The sequence below is a fragment of the Rhinopithecus roxellana genome, chromosome 13 (genome assembly GCF_007565055.1).
Source record: "Rhinopithecus roxellana isolate Shanxi Qingling chromosome 13, ASM756505v1, whole genome shotgun sequence".
Lineage (NCBI taxonomy): Eukaryota > Metazoa > Chordata > Mammalia > Primates > Cercopithecidae > Rhinopithecus > Rhinopithecus roxellana.
In genome coordinates, this window is record NC_044561.1 from 133,309,846 (window position 1) to 133,332,501 (window position 22,656).

At 56.4% G+C, this 22,656-nt stretch overlaps 1 protein-coding gene across 1 annotated transcript; it reads left to right on the forward strand.

Annotated features, from left to right (window-relative positions):
* Nucleotides 1–11,266: 11,266 nt before the first annotated feature.
* Nucleotides 11,267–18,817, forward strand: LRRC75B (leucine rich repeat containing 75B). The gene is given in 5 exon segments (XM_030914066.1): nt 11,267–11,568; nt 14,496–14,624; nt 16,105–16,217; nt 18,042–18,083; nt 18,085–18,817. Coding segments are annotated over 5 exon segments (942 nt in total). The 5' UTR covers nt 11,267–11,391; the 3' UTR covers nt 18,566–18,817.
* Nucleotides 18,818–22,656: the final 3,839 nt, after the last annotated feature.

Below are 22,656 nucleotides of genomic sequence, written 5' to 3' on the forward strand. Positions count from 1 at the left end.
AGTATGAGGAAGAGGTAGACACGGCAGCCAGTCTCCAACCCAGCTTGATGGCTTTTTCACCACAACCCTAGAGCCACAAGGGTGAAACTGGAGCACAGCCCCAACCCCATTCACAGGCAGGAAACTGAAGCTTAGACAAAAGGGATTTACCGAGGTCAGCTGGCCCCAGGAGGTCTGCAGACCTGCAGGTAAGCCCAGGACCCACCCACGCCTTACACTGACAGCCCTGAACATGGAGTCACTATCTCTGGGTATGAGAACGCACAGATGTCTGAGGCTTCCCCAGGCCTGTCTACACCCCTGGACTGGATGCTTACCAACCAGACCTGGAGTTGGAATCCGTCTCTCACAGTTTCCACCCTTGCGGCACAGAGTTGACAATTAGAAAAAACACCCCTTCAGTAAGATTTAATAACCCCTACCTGCTGGAAACCTGTTGAAAGAACTATATATATCCCTATATATAGAGCTGAGACGTGGCAGGCACCCCCTGGAGTAGGGCAATGACCCCTCGCACAACCCGCCCTGTCCCACCCCAATCCACAGCCACAGACAGAGCCCAGGAGTGGGACAAGCATGGCCCAAGGACACAGGGTCCCCCAACCCCATCACAGCTCTGGCTCTACTCCAGAGCTGACCCCCCACCCCCACCCCCACCCAGAGCTGCTAAGTCCTCCCGGGCCTCAGTTTCTCCATGCTGCACTCTTCCCTCTTAATTCCAAGAAGCCACAGCTCTCTCAAGGGCTTCTTCGCGTAAGTCAGGTGACTCCCCCCAGCCCTCCTCCACCCACCCGCACACCTCACTCAAACCCACTCAGTCAAGAAACGGATGCCCCCCAGCCCAGACCCAGTCAGATAAGGAACCCAGGGTTCTGCCCACCTGTGGGATCCTTCTGCAGGGTGCGCCCACACCAGTCTCACCCCCTTCACCCTGAAGTGCAACTCACTCCCACCGCACAGGTGCATAAACCGAGGCTCGGAGAGGAAGAGGAGCTCCTCTAGAGCACAGCAAGCATATGGCAGAGCTGAGAATGGAACTCAGGCCTCCAGACACTCCTGGGAGTGCCCTGGCCTGAGCTTCCCCACCTATGATGTTCACCAGTTCAGAGAGGGTGAGTGGCGCCTCTGGGTCACACAGCACTGGGGCACAGCCAGCTGCCCTCACTTCCTGGCTCACCCGACTCCCGGTCCGGTCATCCAGCAAACCAACATAAGATTCCCTGCTGTGACCCAGCTCCTCCTTCCCTCCCCTAGTGGCGGGAGGCGGGGGTGGGGGAAGGGAAGGCTTTAAAGGCACAGGAACTGCTCCAGGTGGGACACGGGCTGGCTCCTGGTCCCATCCCTGGGGCTGTGTGATCTGGGATGGCTGCAGGTCTGAGTCCGGTGGGGTCTCAAACCCTGAATGAGAGACCTGAGCTCTGAAGGCCTTGGTGGAGCTGAATGAGGCCGGGTTTCAGCGGGAGGCAGATTAGCCCAAAGGTTCCCTGGGAGATGAGGCCACAGAGCTGGGGTGCAGCCAGACACCCATGCCAGGAGGGGCTGGAGAGGTAAGCATCTGAGGCCCCACAAGGTCTGAGGAGCCTAGATCACCTCTACAACCCCAGGGCAGAGATGCCTCTCCTAACAGGCCCTCTCCCCAACTTGCAGGGCTATAGGCGGGAGGTCTAGGAACTGTCACTCCAAGGACCCTGGTAACCTGGGCTGAAGGGAGTCACATGATCCAGGAAGGTCCTTCCTCAACCCCCAATTTCAGGGGTCTGAGCAGACAGGCTGACAGAGGACCCCAGACAGTTGAAGCAGGGGGGTGAGGCCCATTTGTCCATCATGCCCTCACCTGCTCTGCACTATTCAACGAGATGAGATGGGGTGGGTGCCCCCACAGGGCTGGCAGGCCCAAGCCTCTCAGCCCTCAGATCGAGGCCCACACATGGTCTTCAGCCTGCCAGAATTGTCACTCTTAGCAAGGCACATGCTTAAATTCCTTCTTTCATTCCATCATTCATTCTCCCATCAAATCTTGGCCCCTCCAGATTCTTCTCTCCAGGTCTCATGCCCCGACCTGGCTGGGCATGAGACAGTACGGTCACCCCAGGGGGAAGAGCCCTAGGAGAGGGGCAGACACCAACCAGAATAGGGGCCTTGGGAATCCAGCCCAAGCTGGGATTGGATTTGGGGAGGACCTGCCAGGCAGAAGGAACCACCTGACCCTGAAGGCCAGGAAGTGGAGCCCTTTCCAGGAAGTGAGGGCTGCAGGAGATCTCTTGACCACCCTAGGCCCTTCCTGAGTCCCGAGGTGTCAAGGCTGGAAAAGGAGGTGACCGAGCTAAGACCTTCAAGGCAGGGCAGTCTGGACTTTGAGATCCCTGGGAGGCTGGTGAATGTGTCACCGGGCCCAGTAACCCATTAACCCTGGCTCACTCATTAAGACCCTGGTGGGTGTCCATTAGCTCCTTGACCAGTTCCAGGAGCTGGGCAAAGGGCAGGGGTCATGGGAAGAAGGGAGTGCTGATTGGGGTGCTAGGTGGAGGCTGGCTGAGCTGCCTTTCTGTGTCCTTGTTCTTTGAGGAGTGTTCCAGGGCCAAGCTGGCCTCCAGCCAGGGACAGCTGCCAACACAGCCCGGGGTGGGCGCCGCCCCACCATCCTAGTGACTTTCATCTCCTTATCACCCCTGTGTGCTGGCACCAGCAGCCCACACTGCCTCGGGGGCCTCAGCCTGACAGGAGGCGCAAGGGGCCAGTCCAGTGCCTGGCTCAGCATCCAGCCACACGGCCCTTCTGAGAAGTGAGCCCACCGTGGCCTCCACAGCCCTGTCTGTTTCAACAGGCTGGGATCTGCCCCACCTCTGTATCTGGGAAAACAAGCTCCTGGCATAGGAACTTGCGGCCTGAGAGGAGAAGGGACCTGCCCAAAGCCACTTGGCAAGACAGTGACCCATGACACCAGGAAGGCTGTGCAAACCACTTCCTGCAACTGGTGTCTCATTGCAGCTCCACCCCACTGTCAGGTCCAGGAAGCTGACCACACTGAGTACCAGGAATCACCCAGAAAGCCTCGTGCCCTGAGTGGGCCATGGTGAGGGTCATGGCGGGGCGGGGTAGGAGGGCGCATGGGGGGGTGACATGCCGAACTGCAGTCATGAAGCTCACATTGAGCGAGGAATGCTGATGGGTCCAGATGCAAGCTATGCCTGGCCCATATTCCAGAACCACTGGAACAACATCTGAGGGACCCCTGGGAGCCAGAAATCCAGTATTATCCAGGATATTTTGTGTTCCCTGGTGTCCTGCACCAAGGAGACACTTGGTAAACTGGCTAAATGAAACTGACTTCAAATCCAAGCATCATAGCATTTGAGTCAATATTAGGATCACAGAATCTCAAGTGTTTGATCTCTGATCTTCCAGCATCCCAGAAAGGTTGGCTTACATACCTTCCCCAATGGGGAGCTCACTACCTCCAAAGACAGCGGGACTATAGTTGGTTGGCAAGTTCTTCCAAACATTAAGCCCCAATTTGCCTCTTTGTAACACCTGCTGCAGGTGGGCCTGACCTCAGATCCTGCCCACTGTCTAAGGCCACAGAGCAGAGAAGCAGGGGCCACCCGAGATCCTGTACCTGGCCACAGCCTTTCTGAGCCACAAACACCACATTGAAGGGATGGAATGAAGACTTCAACTCAATGAAAGGGCGGGTGCCACTCAGTTGTGATGGAGGGAGGTCAGCACAGGCCAACTGTGGGCATGGGCAAAGCTCCTGTGCCCCCAGAACCTGGCCAACACCCCCAGTGCCATTTGCAGCATTTGCTATTCCAGCACCCACCTTTGATGTGAGGGCACAGGCTGCAGCACGGCCAAGTGTGTGGGCCCTTCAGAATTGTCAGCTTGTGAATGCCTGGGAGCACCCAGCCACAGGGCTGGCCTGGCACTTGGTGGACCAAGTCCAACTACCAAACTCAGAAGCAGGATGGCAGAGGCATAGGCCCCAGAGTCCCTGGGTTCAAACTCAACCCCAGCCACTGAAAGTGTGGGTATCTTGGTAGACTTTCCCTTCCTGGCCTCAGTCTCCTACCTGAAAAGGAGGGATAACTAGAACAGTTGCTGGGTGGATTCCCTGAGATGGCCACGCGCAGACTGTAGGAGGCACCTGCTACTTTTGAGGCCTCACAGGCTCTGGCCAGGCTCCAACACTGGGCCTGTAGTAGTTTCTCTCCTTTCCTGATGAGCAGCTCAGAGCAGGACAGAGCAGAGCTGTCCTCCCTGCCCAAGGCACCCTCCACAGGTAGTATTTATCACATCACCTGCTAATTATCTGCAGTGTCTCAAAGCTCCAAGGAGGGGTTGGGGGTGGAGGAAGACTGTCCATGCCCCAGTCCCGACACAAAGCCATGGCCTGATCTCCAAAAGAGCCAACCCACTCCTGTCTCAAAGCTCCCTGGTGACGCCCAACCCCACCTGTTCACACACAGCCCCCCGTGACTTCACTGATGCCAAAACTGCCCAGCACTTTCCATGCACGCCATGCTCTCACCTGGACTTTTGGGGACCTTCCCCACCTCTTAGCAGCACCTTCCCGACTTCCTTTGCTTCTTGGATGCTGGGCTCAGGAATGCTCTCACTGACGAGTCTGCACCCCTGCTGGCTAATGTTTCAGACATGCCAGGTGGATGTGCCCAAGCCTGAGCTAAGCGGCTGCTTCCTCAGACCTCCAACGGCCAGAGCAGCCAGAGTCTAGCCCGGGGCAGCCGCCCCTGCATCTTCACTGGTCCTGTTCAGTTGCTCCCGCCTCTACACCTCACTCCCAGCCTCACCTGACCCCCAGTCCCCACGGGCCAATCCTCTCACCTGGAGACTCCCAATCACAGGCCCCAGCCCCTCTGCTGTTTCCCTATTGCAGCCCAGGCGCTCAGCATGTAAATCTGAGCACACCCCTCCCCTACCGGGAAGAAAACACTCTAGAGGCTCCCCTTGTCCTACCTTGCTGGCGCCCGTCCTTTCCTCTTTTTTTTTTTTTTTTCCTGGAGGGGTGTGCCTGGATACGAACTATCCTTTCCTCTTGCTCCTTCCTGATCTTTGGGACTTTGCACTGGCTCCATTGTCATGGCCTGAGGCATTCTTCAGACACCGATCACAATGCCACCTCCTCCCGAAGCCCTCTGGCACTGCACCTCACTCTGCAGGCCGGCTGCTACTGCTACCTCCTTCACAGTATCCACAGTGCCCAGCAATCTTCACTGAATGGATGGATGCCAGCTGTCAGGTGGCTGTTTTTACTAAAATGCATCTTCTAGGACTTTACACTGAATTTACCTAGCCACCTGACAGCTGGCATCTCTAATCTTGTAATCCCAGCACTATGGGAGGACGAGGTGTGTGGATCACTTGAGACCAGGAGTTCAAGACCAGCCTGGGCAACATAGTGAGACTCTGTCCTTAATTTTTTAATTAATTTATTTTTAAAAAGGCCCAAGAGGACAGGGTTTGGGGAACTTCATGTGGAGGCTGACAGGAAGGTGAATAAGAACTTATCCACGGCCAGGTGCGGTGGCTCATGCCTATAATCAGAGCACTTTGGGAGGGCGAGATGGATGGATGGCTTGAGCCCAGGAGTTGACCACCAGCCTGAGCAATATAGACAGACCCCATCTCTTCAAAACTAAAAAAAAAAAAAAATTATCTGGGCATGGTGGCACATGCCTGTGGTCCCAGCTACTTGGGTGGCTGAGGGGGCTGGATCACTTGAGCACGGGAGGCAGAGGTTGCACTGAGCCAAGTTAGTGCCACTGTACTCCAGCCTGGGCAACAATAAAAAACCCCAACTCATCCACGTGTCCAACTCCACCAGGACAGAAACTTCTGTACTTGGGAGTCTTCCAGTCCTCACCCTATGTATCTCTTCATCTGACTGTCTATTTGTAGCCTTTATCTTTTTTTTTTTTTTTTTTTGAGACTGGAGTCTCTCTCTATTGCCCAGGTTGGAGTGCAGAGGCGTGATCTCAGCTCACTGCAACCTCTGCCTCTCGGGTTCAGCTGATGATTATCCTGCCTCAGCATCCCAAGTAGCTGGGATTACAGGCTCCTGCCACCACACCCAGCTAATTTTGTATTTTTAGTAGAGACGGGATTTCACCATGTTGGCCAGGCTGGTCTCCAGCTCCTGACCTCAAGTGATCCACCAGCCTCGACCTCCCAAAGTGCTGGGATTACAGGCGTGAGCCACCGTGCCCGGCCTATTTGTAGCTTTTAAAGTTTCCTCTGAGCTACTGACTTTAAGTGATGATAAAGTATGTCTGAGGAGAAAATAAAATAAAACGTCCTTTGAAATAAACCAACAAACAGGTCTCCCTGAGTTGTGTGAGCTACTCTAGCAAATTAATTGAACCCAAAGAGGGGGCTGTAGGAACCCCAACTAGAAGCCGGTTAGTCAGATGTTCCCAAAGCCCAGACTTGTGACTGGTGGGATGAGGGGTGGTCTTGTGGGACCAAGCCCTCAACCTGTGGTTTCTGAGGCCATCTCCAGGTAGACAGCATGAGAATTGAGTTGAATTGGAAGACATCAGCTGGCGTCGGCTGCAGAATTGATTCTTGCTGGGTGTGTGGGGAGAATCCACACATTTGGTCACAGAAGTCTTCTGTGATGATTGTTGTCTTGTGACAACAGAGGGAAAACACAGTAGTTGTGTGTGTGTGTGTGTGTGTGTGTGTGTGTGTTGAGATGGAGTCTCACTCTGTCACCCAGGCTGGAATGTGGTTGTGCTATCTCGGCTCACTGAAACCTCCACCTCCTGGGTTCAAGCGATTCTCTTGCCTCAGGCTCCTGAGTAGCTGGGACTACAGGCGCCTGCTACTCAGGCTAATTTTTGTATTTTTTTGTATTTTTTAGTAAAGACAGGGTTTTCCTATGTTGGCCAGGCTGGTCTCAAACTCCTAGCCTCAAGTGATCCGCCCACTTTGGCCTCCCAAAGTGCTGAGATGATAGGCGTGAGCCACCATATTCAGCCAAAAAACACAGTTTGAGTTGGTTTTTCCTCACATGACCTTATTTGGAAATAGAGTCTCTACATAAGTAATTAGTTAAGATGAGACCATACGGGATTAGAATGAATGAGCCCTGCCAGGCACAGTGGCTCACGCCTGTAATCCCAGGACTTTGGGAGGCCGATGGGGGTGGATCACCTGAGGTCAGGAGTTCAAGACCAGCCTGACCAATATGGTGAAACCCTGTCTCTACTAAAAATACAAAAATTATCTGGGTATGGTGGCGGGCGCCTGTAATCTCAGCTACTTGGAAGGCTGAGGCAGGAGAATTGCTTGAACCTAGGAGGTGGAGGCTTCAGTGAGTCAAGATTGTGCCATTGCACTCCAGCCTGGGCAAGAGAGTAAGACCCTGTCTCAAAAAAAAAATTAAAAATTAATATAAGAATGAATGAGTCCTAAATCCAGTAGCTTGAGTTTTTTGTTTTGTTTTGTTTTGTTGACAGAGCCTTGCTCTGTCACCAGGCTGGAGTAGAGTCACGCAGTATCAGCTCACTGCAACCTATGCCTCCCGGGTTCAAGCGATTCCCCTGCCTCAGCCTCCCAAGTAGCTAGGACTACAAGCACGCGTCACCACACCTGGCTAATTTTTTTTTTTTTTTTTTTTTTTTTTTTTTTTTTTTTTTTTGTATTTTAGTAGAGACAGGGTTTCACCATGTTGGCCAGGATGGTCTCAATCTCCTGACCTCGTGATCTGTCTGCATCAGCCTCCAAAAGTGCTGGATTACAGGCGTGATCTAGCACCCAGCCACTAGAGTTCTTACAAGGAGACCATGTGAGCTGGGCATGGTGGCACTCACCCATAATCCCAGCTACTTGGGAGGCTGAGGCAGGAGGACTGCTTGGACCCAGGAGTTCAAGACCAGCCTGGGCAACACAGTGAGACCCCATTGCAGAAATAAGGAAGGCCATGTGAAGGCCACACAGACACACAGGTAGATGGTTTCAGAGACTGGAATGATGCAGTTGCAGCCAAGGAAGGCCAAGGATTGCCAGGAGCCACGAGAAGCTGAAGAGGCAAGGAAGGATCTTCCCCTGGAGTCCTCAGAGGGAGCGTGCCTTGTCCTATACTTGGATTTCAGACTTCTAGCCTCCAGAACTATTCTGTTGCTTTAAGCCACAGAAGTGGGTTGCGTAATTTGCTATGGCAGGTCCTTACTCTGTCTGTGGTTACACATCCAACAAGTGGCAGCCCAGGGGATTTGAATCCAGGCCCTGAGCCTATACCTGTGATCTCACCCCACCCCGCCAAGTTCTGCTACCTACTACAGCCTCATGACAATTCCTGGCCCTGCAGAAGGTTGACAACCCGTAACCGTAGAGCAAGCACAGGGGACATCCTGTCTCCTTAGAGTATCCATCTGCTTCCTTCCTCCTAGTGAATGCCCCCAAATCATTCTGTATCCTTCTTTGCAGTGGCTACCAGGAGGCTCAGTGCCACCCAGCTATATGCTGAGGTTACATTAACCCAGAGCTGGCCTTTTTTCCTCCTAGGCTTGAAGAATACCACCAGGTGGGTAGAGAAGGGCCCAGAGGCAGTGCAAGGCCAGTTCCAGCCCTGGCTACAGCCCTCTACCAGCCCACTGAGCCAACTGGACCTTGTGTTCCTGTCATTTGAACTGGGCCACTGCATGGATGGCAGAGAGCTTGAGACTCCAAAGGTGTGGCTGTCATCAATTCCTGTCTCCTGGCAGGTCCCACTTGGAGCCTAGTGTGTTCCCATTAGAGCCTGAGGTCTAGCTGTGTTCTCCCTACCTGATTCTCCAGCTCCCAACCTCTGACTTCACTGACTCCCTAGGGATGGCAGGGCTACCCTAAAGGATCCAGGGTAAGCCCTTGAGCTCCCACATCAGCCCTGGGAGCTGAGAGGACAATATTGCAATCCCTCCACCCCCTGGGTCTCCACAAGCACAGCTCTGCTGCTCAGGGTAACCCCAGGGAGAGGGACCAGCAGCCTTCGGTGTGGAACACATGGGCTGGCGAGGTGGAATCACGCCCCCACGCCTGAGGGGATAGCTCTGCCTCCGCGGGTTCCTGTTCAAGTCAGGTTAGGCCAGAAATTGTCTCCAAGAGCCCATTTACCCTAGGCGCCCTGCAAGCAGGCAGAGAAAAGCCCATCCAAGGACCTAGGCCCAGCCACCACCCTCCCTCTTTTGCTGGAAAAACGTCCTCTAGGAACCTCTCAGCCAGGGACACAGAGGGTGGGGGATGAGAGGCAGGGGCTGGGGCAGTTCTCTGCCTTCCACAGGACTCTGAGCTCTGGGCACTCCCCCATACCACTGCCTAGGTTGCCCCTTTCATGGCTCGAGGTTCAGCTCTCCATCCCCTCCTCCCTCCCCTCCCCCTGCCCAGTCTTCTCACATTCGAGGGGACAGTGTCCAGGCCTGGCTCAGTCTCTGGGAGGATATGGTCAGGGTCTGGGAGCCCTCCCAGCTCTGGCTCCAGCCCTGAGGCTGCAGGGGAAGGGGAGGAGGGCTTACCATGCTGCCTGCTCTGGGCAGGGGGTCTGAGAGGTCCCTAGGGCACTGGGGCTGCTGCTTAAAGCTCTGACCCGGTCTGTCGCCACTTCAGTTCAGCAACAGCGTCTTGGCCCTGGGGGAAGGCACGCAAGGCCGTAATGCAGGTTTGCCAGGGAGGAAACCTGTGGTGCCAAGGTGGCCCCAGGACAATACTGGCTGCACTGTAGCGGGAGGAGAGGTTGTTGGGTCCAGCTGGCAGGTACTAAGGGAGATGGGGGTGCAAGTACCACTCCAGCAGGGGTTGGGGGTCTATGGATGGTCAAGGGGCTAAGACATCCTGCTGTCCTCTGCCTTGTCTCAGGGACCCAGCCCCACAGGAAGACAGAGCCTAGCACCCTGCCCTCTTCCTACTACCATCTCTGGGCAGGCAGTGCTTAACCCAAAGGAAGGAACCTTGAATCTTCATAGGGTAATTAACAGACACACACACACACACACACAAATGGGTGATTGGCTGTTGTCCCTCACTATATGCCCTCGGACGGTGCTCAGCCCTTCCTGCACAACAGGTACCCATCCTCACAGGCTAGACACATGCTCCTTGCTTGGGGAAGTGGGGACTGCAGATCAGTGCCTCAAACATCCCCCACCCAGGAGATGTGAGGGTCCCAGAGCTGGGATTGGGGCTGCAAGGGCCCAGCAGGCCTCCAACAGAGACCTAGACTTCTGTGGAGGGGGCCCTGGGAAGTGGGATACACCTTGAGCTGGGTGGGTCCGTACCTCACCCTGGTCCTCAGAAGAGCCAGGGCCCCCATCTCACCCTGCCTGCCCCAACCCCCTCACCCCTTGTCAGGGAGGAAGACTGAAGCCAGTGGCAGATAACAGCCCGCCTGCTGCCAGCCTGCCTAGAGCTGGGCTTAACGGTTAACCTCACTCTTCATCTGGTTTATTCCCCAGGCTAGAGTCAGAGGTGGGGGCCTGCCCCAAACCAAAAAGTAGGTGGCAGTAAATATTTGCCAGTGCAGGAGTGTCTATGCAGTGTGAGCAGGTCCTACACCACAACTGCCAGCTGCAGGGAAGATTTCTTTTATTTTCTCTTTTCTTTTTTTCTTTTCTTCTTTTCTTTTCTTTTCTTTTCTTTCTTTTCTTTTTTGAGACATAGTTTTGCTCTGTCACCCAGGGTGGAGTGCAGTGGCGCCATCTCGGCTCACTGCAACCTCCACCTCCCGGGTTCAATTGATTCTCCTACCTCAGCCTCCCAAGTAGCTGGGATTACAGGCGCCCGCCACCAGGCCCGGCTAATTTTTTGTATTTTCAGTAAAAATGGGGTTTCACCATGTTAGCCAGGCTGGTCTCGAACTCCGGGCCTCAGATTCCGTCTGCCTCGGCCTCCCGAAGTGCTGGGATTACAGGCATGAGCCATCGCGCCCGGCCTAATTTTTGTATTTTAGTAGAGACGGAGATTCACCATGCAGGGCAGATTTCTAAAAGCAGGTGGGGGCAATACCTAATGCTGGCACACGCAGTGGAACCCCCACACCCGCCTGGAATGCTCTTTGCACCGTCAAAGCGACTATTCCCCAATCAGCACTTGGGCCAGAAGGTAGAGAGGTGCCAAAAGCCACCTCGTCTGGGCCGAGCTCCGCGTCTCCCCTGGCAACTCCAGGTCCTTGGACTCTAGCGCCAAGACTGACACAGGCAGGGCCTCCTCCAGTAAGACCAGGCCAAACCGAGGAACCCACTGGCCTCGCTCCGGCGTGGGGTGGGGCGGGCGCTCAGCCTTCATACCCGGACGGGGCGGGGCAGGGGTGGGTGGGGGAGGGGCGACTAGGGGCGGTCCCGGGGGCGGGGCGCAGACCGTCCGGCCTCCTGTGAGTTCGGCGCCCGCCGCGCGGTGGCCATGGGGGCGCGCCTGGGCCGGCGGGCCTGGACCGAGGCGGGCTCCGAGGCCGGGGCGGCGGCCGGCTGCGGGCCGGCGCCCTACGAGCGCCGGGTGCGGTGGCTCCGCGAAATCCAGTCCACGCTCCGCGAGCGACGTCCGGAGCGCGCCCGGCAGCTGCTGCGCCTCCTGCGCCAGGCGAGAGAAGGAGCCGGCCGCCCCGGGGCTGGCGGCCAGGGAGGGTCTGGGGGTCTAGGAGGCGCGGGGTTATGGGTTGTAGGCATGTATGGGCTGGGAGGCGAGGCGGAGCTGGTCTCCGGCGCGCGCGGACGGGTTCCGAGGGCGCGACGGGCTGTTGGGCGCGGGGTCTTGAGTGGGCTAGAGGGCGGCCGGCTGGAGCGAGGGCTGGGTGAGGCCGGCGGACCGTGTGTGGAGGAGGGGGCCGCTGAGTGTGTCCGGGTCTCTGCGGTTAGAGAAGGGTTGTGTGTGTTGAGGGTGGCCCCAGCCTGGAGCTAAGAGCCCAAATTCAGGCCCTGGCAAGATGGGAGGGGCCCGGGAGGAGTGGCAAGTGAGGGCGAATCATCTTGTATTGAGAGACAATGGAAGAGGGTAGCTTCCCCCTCCTCCAGGATCGGGGAGGCACTGGATCCTGGAGAGGACCCAGGGCTGGTCTGCGGGTGCAGCCTCATCCCAAGACACCATGGCAGCCCACACAGAGCCACCGCATGCATCACCAGTTCTCCAGCAGGCAGCTCATGCCCTTAAGAGTACACACCCCTAGTATCTGTGCATCACAACACTCGGTCCAGTGGTGGCCCTGCTCCTACACACACCAGGTACACTAAACCCAGATCCCAAGCCCTGGGTTGTCCCAGGATGCTGGTCCCACCATCACCTGGGCAAGTCACTTCCCTCACCACCCCGTCCCCACCCCCTGCAGCAGCTGCCACCACTACCTGCCCCATCCTGTAAGCAGGAAGTCAGCCATGCAGGTGTTTGGCCTGCAGAAGGTATATTAGAAATGGGGAAACTGAGGCATGGGGAGACGTGGTCATCTCAGGGTCCACAGAGAAAATGTCGGGCAAGCCAGGGCCAGAGCCCTTCTTCCTCTCTACCCTCCTCCACCTCCTCCAACGCTGGATTCAGCAGGCTGGAAAAATGGAGCTGTCCCTTTAAGAGGAGCTGTCTAGACCAGCGCAAGGGAGGCTGGCAGGTTGCGGTCTGGGGCCCTGTTTGGGTCTGCTGCCAGGCTCATCAGCCAGCCTTCCTTCTGGATCTTCCCTAGCTGGCATCTGTGGCAAACAGCAGAGCAGCACTGAATCAGCCAGGCACCCAGAGGCAGGGATCTCAGTCTGGGATGCCGTCTGGAGCCCAAGACACCAGTTGGGCATTTTAGTTGGGAAAGGAGGAAAGAAAGGTCCTCAGAGACCAGCTAGGTCACCTCTTTCTGTCTCAGAGGTTGGGATTTGAGGTCCAGCCAGGGGCCTATCCTGCTCCATAACCTGCAAGGACCCTGCAGCTGTGACCCACGGACTCGCCTGCCTGGTCCAACTTCCTGTGCTTGGGATCCACGCACATAGCATATTACCTATGGATTGGAGAAGGCCCACATGGGGTCTAGAGGCCCCTCCTGGCTGTGGCTGCCATATCAGCTCTCAATCTCTCCTCTAAAGAGACCCTCTGGGCCAGACGCAGTGGCTCACGCCTGCAATCCCAACACTTTGGGAGGCCAAGGTGGGCAGATCACCTGAAGTCGGGAGTTCGATACCAGCCTGATCAACATGGAGAAACCCCATCTCTACTAAAAATACAAAATTAGCTGGGCATGATGGCGCATGCCTGTAATCCCACCTACTCGGGAGGCTGAGGCAGGAGAGTTGCTTGAACCTGGGAGACAGAGGTTGCAATGAGCTGACATCGCACATTGCACTCCAGCTTGGGCAACAGGAGCAAAACTCGGTCTCAAAAAAAAAAAAAAAAGAGAGAGACCCTCTGAAAGAGTGTTCAGCCCCACACCAGTCCTGTGGGAGTAGACAGGAGGAGAAAGTGGAGGAGTGAGGCAGGAAGGCCAGGGCAGGTCTGTGCAGGTGGTGGGGTGAGGGATGGGTAGGAGAGGAGGCTGGAGGCCTGAATCCTGGCAGGAGTGGTGGGGAGAGAGAAGGGATGACTAAGTGAGCTGGGGGAGAGAGGAGGAGGGAAGAGTGTTGGGGGGTTCCAGGGCTTCTGGCCCCAGTGCCTGGGAAGATGGGCATGGAGGCGCCCTACACTGAACCGGGGCATGGGGCATGGGTGGTGAGGCCGGCTTCAGGGTAGCATGCCTTTGAGACATCTGAGAGAGAGGTCCGCCCCCAAGGGAAGGATCCAGACCTGTCCACCAACAGATGCTGGCAGCAGCTCAGGAAAACCAAGGGATAGGTGGGAAGGCAAAGGGTCTGAAGGGAATACTGGGGCCAGGGGAATATGAGTGGTCATAAGAAAAGCAGACCCCCGTCCATAAGAGGAGAGACCCCAAAGAATCCCACGGATAAGCCCTAAGCCCAGAGAAGGCAGTGTCATAGCCTAACACTTCACCTCGAGGGAACTGGTCTAAGGGTTCTGGAATTCACTTATCACTTCCCTGACGGCTCCCATGTCCCTCCCCTCTACTTATCCAAAGGGTCCACGAAGGCCGAGTGGCTCACACCTGTAATCCCAGCACTTTGGGAGGATCACTTGAGCCCAGGAGTTTGAGACCAGCCTGGGCAACATAGTGAGACCCCATCTCTACAAAAAAATTTTTTTAATTAGCTAAGCATAGTAGTGCCTGTCTGTAGCCCCAGCTCCTCAGGAGGCTGAGGTGGGAGGATCCCTTGAGGAGGCAGAGGTTACAATGAGCCGAGATCACACCACTGGACTCTAGCCTAGGTGACAGAGCAAGACCCTGTCTCAAAAAATAAATAAGGAAAAATGAAAGGGTTCGCCCGCCACTGGACAGGTGGCCCATGGTCGCCTGTGGGGAGAATACAGCCAGCCTTAGGGAGGAGATGGAGACAGGAAGGGGCATAACCAGCATCTGGCTGGCTGGGGTGGGGCCTGGAGATGGGAGACCCGACTGGCTCACTCAACTTTCTCTTCACCACTCACAGGACCTGGGCCTTGAGGGGTCCCTCCTTACTGACATCCTCTACAGAGATGTGGCCTTCCTCAACCTGGTCGACCCCATCTCCCATGACCTGCTTGTGAACCTGGCCCGGGACCTGCAGTGCCCCAAGAAGGTGAGGCTGGCAGGCATGGGCCCTGGGCTGGGCACTGTGGTGGACAGGGGCCAGCAGAGCCCAGGGCTGTGGGCTGGGAAGCTAGGTCCTTCTGTGGCTTGCTGTGTGGCCTTAGGCAAGTCACAGTCCCTGTCTGAGACCTGCTGCCAGCATCAGTATATTAGGCTGCCCACCAGCTAAAGCAAGTGTGAGCTGTGCTTTGCAGGACCCTCAGAGTCCTGGGCAGACCCGTTTTCTGTGTGGCAGCACTGTGCGCCAGGCCTGGGGACCCAGGCAGGGGAGACTAGCTGGGCACAAGTCATATGGGGACCCTGTGGGACACAAACTGTTCTGAGAAATCCACTAACGGAACCAAACTCCCAGTCTCTGAGTTCCTGGGACAGAAGAGAGCTGCCCTTGGCTAGAGCCCCCTTCTGTCCACCAGTCTGCATCCTGTACAGACACCCTTAGGGACAGGTGCTCACTGCTTCCACCCACAACAGCTGGGGTCATAAGCAAGGCCCTCCTCATTGCTGGGCTGGAGTTTGCCACCTGCAGCCTCTACCCCACGGCTGCCCAGAACCCCACTCTGACAGCACCTGCAGATGTCCTGCCATGAGCATCGAGCCTGCCATGAGGCTGCCATGTGACCAGCCACTGTCCCCGGACTCCTAGTCACAGTGAGTCCCACACCAAAACAAGGGTATCCGCTATGGGCCCTGCCAGCTCTGAATGCCCAGGTCTCTGCATAGTCAGCCCCTAGGACTCTGAGCCTAGCCCACAGCCATCACAGGAATGGCCAGGGCTTGCTGCTGTGTGTGCCGCCTGCTGCTGGGGCTGTTCACAGAGGGACTGGAGAAAGGATGCAGTGGAGCATGCTCAGTGCCAGCTTTGTGGGCCGTGCAGCCTGGATTCTGCCCTGAGCTGGGCCTCTGCAGGAGCCCAGTTAGGACTAAGAAGAGAGCCAGGCGGTGGTGCTGTAGAACATTACATCCCCCAGCCCTGTCAGCCCAGACCCAGACCCCACGGGGCAGTCTCGCTTGGAGAGTGAGAGGAAGAACAACATGCTGACCTGGCTTGTTCCTACTCCCTGGGATTGGCGTCAGTGGAGCAGGCTCCCTCGAGGGGCCTGGTCTGGCCTCCTCCCCCGTGGCAAGTCCCAGAGGGGTGCTGAGGGTGGGCAGGCAGCCGGCTGATAGCCTGAGACGCTGGCCCTGGGCCTGAGGACAGGGAACAAGGGCCCATTGTCTGGGCTTCCTCCCGCCGGGCACTGCGGGACCGGACCAGCCTGTCCAGCTCCCAGAGGGCAGCCTCCCCTGGCTCTGTGCCAGGCTACAGCCGGGTTGGGGGGTGGGAGGGGGAGGCCCTGGTGGGCAGCTTGGTGATGCATGGTGCACGGCTGTACTGACACACACACTTGGCTGCCCAGGCCCCTCTCCCCAAGGCCCTGAGGTGGGCAGGAGGGGCTCAGGTTCACCATGGTGACACCGCCCTCCCACAGGACTACGAGCGCTGGAAGTCCTCGAAGATCTGCCGACAGCTCATCTACCACCTCACCCCTCACTCGAAGCAGCAGCAAGTGTCCAGCCTCCGCCAGAGGAAGACCCAGAGCTGGTAAGGGGAGCCCAGCCACTGCCCCCCTCACTGCTGCTCTAAGGTCCCCTCTCAGGCTGCACTCTCACCAAGAGGCTGGTGCTGAAATCCCACCTGGTGAGGCCCTCACCTGGTCCGCATGAGGGCCCTACCCTGGAAGTCAGCCTGACCTGTGGCAGCAGATGCTTCCCAAGCCAAGCTGCGCCCTCTGAGTGACCCGTTTGCCATTTCCCATGGGATGGTCCTGCCTCCTGCCATTCACACGTCCCTCAATCCCTGGCCTCTTACAAGACCTGGACACCCCAGCCCTCCACCCAACAGCTGAGGTGACCTCAGAAGGCATCTTCAGCCAAGACTTCCCAACAGGTTGTGGGGGAGGCAGATTCTGGATAGTGATTCTCATTTTAGAGGGAAGGAAACTGAGGTTCAGAGAAGTGGCATGCCTAAGGCCACACTCTACCCTGATTTTCCTGTACCTTGTTGGGAATTCTTTGCCACTGTCAGGCTGCCTAAAGCTGAGGCCTCCGTGGCTGCCCAATACCTCCCTCTGCCATGGGTCCCTCTTAGACACTCCATCCTGGAGTGACTCCATCCATGGAGCTTCACACACAGGCTCAGCCCAGAGCTGGCCACAGGCACCCAGGCCCAAGGGCCTGAACTGCTGCCGGGAGCTTACCTTAGCAGGCCTCCCCTGTCTGCCCTTCACCTCCCCTGTCTGCCCTCCCACCTTAGGCCTAACAGGCCACGCTGAGCTTGGACCGTACAAGGTTGTTCCCTACCATGGCAGGTGGGGGTCCTGAGGGTGTGCTTACTGCTGTCAGTCCCCCAAAAGGCCTGTCCACCTAGTTGGCTCTGTTCAGATAACTGGGGAGAGACCTAGAAGGTTGGTGGGGGCGGGGGGGCGGTCCTTCTCAGTCCCTGAACTTCCCTTCTGAGAAAACACAGGGAGCCCTCCCCCAGGGCAGGTCCCCAGCCTGCACACCCAGGACCTCCCCTCCTACTACCCTGGGCCTATCCCTCTCTAGCCCTGGTGCCCTGTACAGCCTAATAGCCATCCCTTTGTAGAAGAATTTCTCCCTACCCTAAAAGAATCGACCTCAGAAGTGGCACAGGGAAAAAAACATGTGGGCTCAAGAGTCAGAGCATCTCAGTTTGGGGACCTGGTTCCCCACCTAGTGGTGTGTGGCCATGGAAGAGTTACTTCACCTATCTGAAAAATAAGTGAGATGTCAATGTAACAAGTGTGGAGATGCTGGACACACAGTGAGATTTCAAATAATAGTTCATGAAGATAGAGCTTTACTGTGTGTGTATTTAATTCTCACAACAACCACGTCCCATTTTCACTAAAGGGGAAACAGAGGCTCTGAGGATTGCCCATGGCCACCCACTTAGAAAGTGACAGTTTGGGCCAGGCTTGGTGTCTCACGCCTGTAATCCCACCACTTTGGGAGGCTGAGGCGGTCGGATCACCTGAGGTCAGGAGTTCGAGACCAGCCTGACAAACATGGAGAAACCCCGTCTCTACTAAAAATACAAAATTAGCCAGGCATGGTGGTGCATGCCTGTAATCCCAGCTACTCAGGAGGCTGAGGCAGGAGAATCGTTTCAACCCAGGAGGCAGAGGTTGCAGTGAACCGAGATCGAGCCATTGCGCTTCAGCCTGGGCAACAAGAGTAAAACTGTCTCAAAAAAAAGAAAAAAGAAAAGAAAGAAAGAAAGTGACAGTTTGAACCTGGCTTTGCCAGACCACAGGCTTGGGCTTTTCCTGACAGGTCACTGTCTGTGGTCAGTGGGGGGAGTGCCTGGTTGCCTAGTCCATCCCCGCCTGCCACCCTCCCATAGCCTCAAGAGCAGCCTCCAGAAGACTCCACTGGCAGAGGAAACTGGATCTCTCAGGCATCCCGCTGTCGGTACAGGACGTGCAGCACATCACACACTACCTGAGCAGCCACGGTGCTGTGCTGGCGGTGCTGGACCTGAGCTTCACAGGGCTGAGTGATGAGCTGCTGCACCTGCTACTGCCCAGCCTGTGGGCGCTGCCCCGCCTCACCCAGCTCCTGCTCAACGGCAACCGGCTGACACGGGCTGCTGCCCGCAAGCTCACCGACGCCATCAAGGACACCACCAAGTTCCCTGCACTGGCCTGGGTAGACCTGGGCAACAACGTGGATGTGGCTTCCCTGCCCCAGCCCCTGCTGGTCGGCCTGCGCCGGCGGCTGAGCCAGCTCACCTCACTCCCCACCATCTACGAGGGCCTGGACCTTGAGTCTGAGGGCAGTGCAGCCAGAACCACCACCCTTGCCTCCACCTGGGACTCCACAGCTGCTGGGCTGGGACCCGAGCCCCAGGTCTGCTGCGCCAGGTGACCCACCACCCACCTGGCTCATTGCTACTGACTTGTGATGCTCTCAAGCACATTCTAGTGGGCCGTGAAGGTTGAGGAGGACTCACAGGGCCCCAGAGATCCAGGGCAAATGCTCAGCCTGAGATTAAGGGGACAGAAGGAGAATGGACTCATAGGAGGCCAGGCCAGCTCCGGCTAGAGGCTCAGCCTTCCCTCAGTGGGAGGAGCCCCAACACCCATAGTGTGGACCCCGCAATAAAGAGTGACACCCGCCTCTGCTTTTCTGAATCACCGACCTCAGGGTCACTGAGCAACAGCCCTGCTGCTGGGGTGGGGAGAAAGGGTGGCTGTGTCTGTCCAAAAGGGAGGGACAAAGGTCACACTGACCTTCCCCCAGGTGTTCCTTGGGGAAGTCCCCAATGGAGTCTAAGATGTGGGGGTCCTGGGTCCATCCCTGTGGGCTGGGGAGTTAAAGGAGGCCTCCAGGGAGCAGGACCTCACAGCTGGGCAGGGCTTGGGCTCCTTGAGAAGGGGAGCTGCGAAGGAGCGGGTTGGGAGCCCCAGGAGGAGCAAAGCTTTACATGGAGGCCCACAGCAAGCTCACATCTCAGCCCAGGCTGCCAGCTTGCCACCAGAACCCTCTGGGTGGGGGACAAGGCTGCACAGACCAGAGGCAGGGGCCATAGTGACTAAGTGGGAGGATTTGGTGCCTGCTTCCCACAGGGTACAGTGCTGCCTGCCACCCCCAACACCCAGTCCCAGGCCTCCTATACTTGGCGAAGGGCAGCTCTGTGGGGTTAGGAGACACAGCAGGCCACAAAGTGCTTGTGTGTTCCCTCCAGGCCTTGGGCGTCCCCATGTGGGAGGGCATGTGGGGTTGGAGGTGGGCATAGCCAGCAGCAGGGTGCCTTAGTCCTAGGGCTGTCCCTGGCAGGGGGAACTGTATCCATTCCTCCCCAAGCACCATCAGGGTGGGCTCCCAACCAGAGGCCTGATGCCAGTCACCCTCAGCCCTGTGTGAGGAGTTACAGTTCAGCCCAACCAAGAGACAGGCAGGGCAGGCGGGAAAGGAATTTAGATATGTCCGGGGGAATACTGAGGCCCAGAGTAGGGAAATCATGTGCTGAGCCAGGAGGTAAGGTCTGGGGGCAGTGGGCCCCTGCTAGATGAGGAGAAACTCAGCAGCAGAGGGAGGCTCCAAGGCTGAGGAGGAGGCAGGGGTCCTCCTGGGCCTACACACCCCAACCCACCAGCTCTGACTTTTCCTCACAGCCACGGCCCACAGAGGACTGTGAGCGGCGTATCCATCCCCCGTGGTGCACAGATTCCAGCATATTCCCAGACTGACTGGATGTATAACAGCCTCTCGGCAGAAGAAGATGGTCAAGGAGGGTGAGGACGGGACAGTGTTGGGTCCCAGGACTGGGATGGAGGGAGTGAGGAAAAGGATCTTCCTTAGGCCCCACTGATCTCACTGCTTTAGGTGGACTTTTCACCCAAAGGCTTTGGAGAGACTGGAGATGTCACGCTTCAGCCCAGCTCTGCTCCCGACTTGCGTGGGACCTGGCCAGGCCTTTCCCTTTTCGGGGTTTCTGCTCCCTCCCCTCTGTTAAATAGGACTTTCAGTTCTCAGCACTCCATCCTGGGGTCCAGCCCCCTCCCAGCTCTCCTTGTTTTAGGGACTGGCCCTGCCCAGCAGTTCAGAAGCCATAGAGGCGTTTCCCTATGCTCCTACTCTGGAACAGGGGGTTCAGGCTCCCCAGAGTGAGGCAAAATGGGGTAGATGGTGGGAGGGGCCAGCGGAGAGGATTATGAGAAAATGAAAGCTTAAACCAACATGCACTTATTCTGTGAGCAATCTATTATTTAAATCAAAACTAAGAGCCGGCCCTGGGCCAGGCAGGCTGATAAACCTGTCACATAAGCAGACATCTGAGCTCTCCCTGAAACTCCTGTTGGAGAAATGCCAAGCTCTCCGGTCCCTTGTGCCCTGCTTTCTGCCCACCACTGGCCCTAAGCCAGCCCACAAACCCTCCACTGTCACTGAGAGATTCCTACCAGGATGGTGCGCAAGGACCTGAGCTGGTGTCCCAGGCAAGCTCTGCGGGAATCCAGGTGGCGGCAGATGGTTTCAGTCTCTGCCTTTTGGACAGGAGCACATGATGCAGTAGCGAAGCCAGAGCCTGAAACGGATCAAGTGGGGAAAGTTGGCCTCACTGCCATGCAGGTGTTCACAGCTTTCACGGAGCCTTCACGACCACCAGCAAGGCCGTCCAGGGCAGGGCCACCAAGTTCCAGGAAGTGACAGCTTGTGGCTCATGCAGCCTGATGAGGCAGAAAGCTCTGGCCAGGACAGCTCCAGCCCAAGCTCTAAACGGAGGAGGAAGCAGGTGGGCCATACTCAGGCGGGTCCTCACACAGGCCTAGTCTGGGAGGCAGACAGGCCTGGCCTTGGTCCCAGCCTGTCACTTGCTGGTGATGTGGTCCTCTCAGAGCCTGTTCCCTCATCTTGGGAACGAGGTACACCAAGCCTCCCATTATCCCACTGGAGTAAAGATGACGTAAGTTTTGGAAAGTGTCTACCACACTGGGGGGAGGAGGGCAGGCACTCTTCTTCAATGTCAGCAGGGCCTCCACCCAGGGCTCTCTGGGTAGCAATGGCAGGAACCCACACCTTTGGGACTAGGCCAGAGATGAAGCCATTTTTTAATTCAACAAGCACTTCCATAGCCTCCCTTGGGCTAGGTACTGTTCTGATGGCCTTATACTCCTTTAATTCTCTTCTCATTTGAAGAAGGTAGGTGCTCTGTTTTCCAGGTAAGTCGAATGAGGCAGAAAGAGGTTAAGAAAGGGGACTTGTCAGTCGGGTGGCATGGCTCACCCCTGTAATACCAGCACTTTGGGAGGCCAAGGCACTGGATCACCTGAGGTCAGAAGTTCAAGACCAGGCTGGCCAACATGGCGAAACCCCACTGTACTAAAAATAGAAGAAAAAAAAATTAACCAGGCATGTTGGTGAGCGCCTGTAATCCCAACTACTTGGGAGGCTGAGGCAGGAGAATTGCTTGAACCTGGGGGTGGAGGTGGCAGTGAGCTGAGATCGCGCCATTGCACTACAGCCTGGGTGAGGGAGCGAGACTCTGTCTCTAAAAAGAATAAAACGGGGATTTCTTGTCCAACTTCAAAGAGCCAGAAACCAGAGGAACCAGGATATAAGCCCAGGTGGCCGGGTGTCAGTCTGTGACATTAATGCCTGCATGCTGCTCCCTTACCTGCAGCCATCTCAGGGACTGTCACTGAGGCTGCTCAGCCCCAGGATTCACCTACATGAGCGAGCCCCTTCCAAAGAGGCCATTTGAAGCAGGAGAACCATCATGGTCCTCCTGTGGGGAACAGACCTCTAGCCTCATTGTCCCTGGAGCAAAGCCAGTCAGGACCTCCCTGGACCTCCCTTTCCTGATCTGCAGCTAGTTGGTGGAAGAAGCCATGATGATTTAGGCTTTGCCCTCCCGCAGGATTGTAAGAGACTAGCGAGGAGTGGGTTTGGAAGTACTTCCCAGGCTTAGCAAAACCCAGCCGGCCCAGGCCCAGGGGTGTGGCATCCATACCCAGCTCTTGCAGTCTGCCTTCAGCTCCCTGGGACTGAGACTCCTCATACCTCAGCCTGCCTTGCAGGGATGCTGAGAACATCAAAAGCAAATATGTAGAAAAGATACTGTACTCCACAGGCCCAATGTGACCAAAACTCGGGAACTTCTTTTCTGTCCTATAAGGGAGGATATTTGAGTGCAAATAAGGTGCTTTAGGACATGAGCCTGCAGGAAAGGTCAGCCTCTGCAGACGGTCTTCATCTCGAGAATCCAGAGTATTGGGCAACTGATCCTAGCTGCTGCTATCAACCCAGCATGGAGGTTTTCCTCTGGGACCTGGAAAGAAAGGAAAATGTACTTCTTCCACTTACAGCTAGCTGCCAATCACCCATGAAAACTAGTATTTTCTTTTCCAACTATGCACTACACACACACACACACACACACACACACACACACACACACACACACACATATATATAATTTTTTTTTTTTTTGACAGTCTTACTCTGTTGCCCAGGCT